The sequence below is a fragment of the Perkinsus marinus genome, assembly GCF_000006405.1.
Source record: "Perkinsus marinus ATCC 50983 genomic scaffold scf_1104296964002, whole genome shotgun sequence".
Lineage (NCBI taxonomy): Eukaryota > Perkinsozoa > Perkinsida > Perkinsidae > Perkinsus > Perkinsus marinus.
The window spans coordinates 9,463-11,684 of record NW_003204865.1 but is presented as its reverse complement, the minus strand read 5'-3'; the positions used below and the strand labels follow the sequence as shown (position 1 = coordinate 11,684).

The following is a 2,222-nucleotide window of genomic DNA, read 5'->3' as shown; positions in this document are numbered from 1 at the left end:
CATTGTTACATTGTATATGCGATATAGTTTAATCTCGGAAAAAATAACACACATTTGCATATCAAATTCACACGCACTGCATTGTTCAACATCGCCATTACGTCAACTACCTTTTTTTAAAGACTATACGTCAAATTTCTCTCCCAATTATCGCGTCTCAGTTCCCACTTGTCCACACCCTATTATCATCTATCTAGACTATGTCTATAATATTCAATGTCCATCGCTATAGTAGCATAGTAGTAAAACTACTATCACATAATCTCCATAATAGTAGTAATATTCACTCTTGTGAAGTATTTTCCCATAACTTCATTTCAACTTACCATCATATGCATCAGGGCCGCCCAGGAGAACCCTAGCGCCGGGGTTTGCTTGCAGCGACCAAAGAACAAAGTTATGAACTCTCCAGGCGTGTTCTCGCGAGATTAGCGGACCTGCAACAGTGTTGGAGTAGGAATATATGTTCGCTTTCCTCAGCTGAGCTCAGAAGTTTCCTATACAGTGTTGGAGTAGGAATATATGTTCGCTTTCCTCAGCTGAGCTCAGGAGTTTCCTATACAGTGTTGGAGTAGGAATATATGTTGGCTTTCCTCAGCTGAGCTCAGGAGTTTCCTATACAGTGTTGGAGTAGGAATATATGTTCGCTTTCCTCACCTGAGCTCAGGAGTTTCCTCACTAATTATAGGATTCTAGTAGAAGTGTACAGAAACCGACAAGAAACACCCCCACAATTTTTTCATTGGCACCAACACATGTAGTTGACCATGTGCATATTTTCAACACTGCTCACCAGTAGTAGTAGTAGGTTCCAGCGGATCTCCAATTCTCAGCTTAGCAGCCTCCGAAACGAACGCTGAAGTGAATCGATCATAAATTTCCTCGTGCACCAGCAGACGTGAACCACATAAGCAAATCTGAGAATTCAATAATTAACTCTTTAGTGTAGGAAAATATGCGCATGGCAATCCACAAATGTTGATGACAAGATGAAAATTCTGAGGAAATTTTGGGAAATTGATCCCTGTGCATTTTTATGTATTCGTATAGTAGCGTGTATATTTAGTGAGGAAGCTCTAAAGCTCAGCTGAGGAAGGCGAACAAATTTTTCAGCAATGCAGTTTTTTTCTGGAATTTACGATGAGTCATGAAAAGTCAACTACATGTGTTGGAAAATTTTGAGGAATTTTTCGTTAGTGTTTTCTATACACGTAGTATTGAGTTATATATTCGCTCTCCTCAGCTGAGGAGTTTATATACAGATTCGGATACTTCAAAATTTTCCCCAGAATTTTCTTATTGTCATATGTGCATATTTTCCACAGTAGTTTCTATACGAACTCGTATGTAAACTCCTACAACTAGTAGAGAAACTCCTGAGCTCAACTGAGAAAAGTAAACATATATATAGTGCAGAAATCAGCAAAAATACGACCCCAGCAAACCTAATCCCACCTGGCCAGAGTTAGCAAATGCACTGCGAACAACCGAGGTCATCATTCGCTCGCTCTCGATAGGAGCATCCCTCCACACTATCGTTGCATTTTTCCCACCGAGCTCGAGTGATAATTTTTTCAAATGCGGCCCCGTTAACTGACGACATATATACACACTTTTCTTGTCAAAAACCAAACTCCACATACACCGGCTATTTTCCGACCAGTTGTAGTTCCTCCCGTAAAAGACACTGCTCTCACCAGAGGATGCGTACACAGAACCGCGCCGAGATCTTCACCTGCTGAATGCGAATGCTCACAGCGAATGTTTTCATATTCATATTACTACAGGTGTGCCGATTTGATATGCAAATATGAAAAATTTGTAGAAAAAATCATTTGCGTGACGACTCGGATCACACTGTAATGCATCGAATGGCGACAAGTTAGTTATCAAATATTTTACTATAGTCTTATGTTATAGTTTGATATGCAAATGTGTGTTATTCTCGGAGATTAAACTATATCGCATAAACAATGTTAACATTGCTATGAACATGTGATGTGATAAAAGTAACCTTTCGAGACTGTGATAGCGACAAGTTGTTCACTATCAATAATCCCGGAATAGAAAAAACGACGCACATTCTCCACATTTGCATATCAAATTCGCACACAATGTAAATGTACAACAATAATTTTACTCCACGGATACCATAGTATCCTCAACATATACGCATGCCTCGGCTCAGCTGCTCTCTTCGGAGTTGCTTCTGAGTCCGTAGT

General features: G+C 39.8%; 1 protein-coding gene across 1 annotated transcript; it reads right to left on the bottom strand.

Moving 5' to 3' along the window:
• Window positions 1–312: 312 nt before the first annotated feature.
• On the bottom strand, window positions 313–1,777 carry Pmar_PMAR000899 (aldehyde dehydrogenase, putative; the record flags this gene model as incomplete). Its single annotated transcript, XM_002771045.1, has 4 exons — window positions 313–437; window positions 794–917; window positions 1,456–1,593; window positions 1,736–1,777. 4 exons carry the CDS (start codon window positions 1,775–1,777, stop codon window positions 313–315), a joined length of 429 nt encoding a protein of 142 aa, XP_002771091.1.
• Window positions 1,778–2,222: the final 445 nt, after the last annotated feature.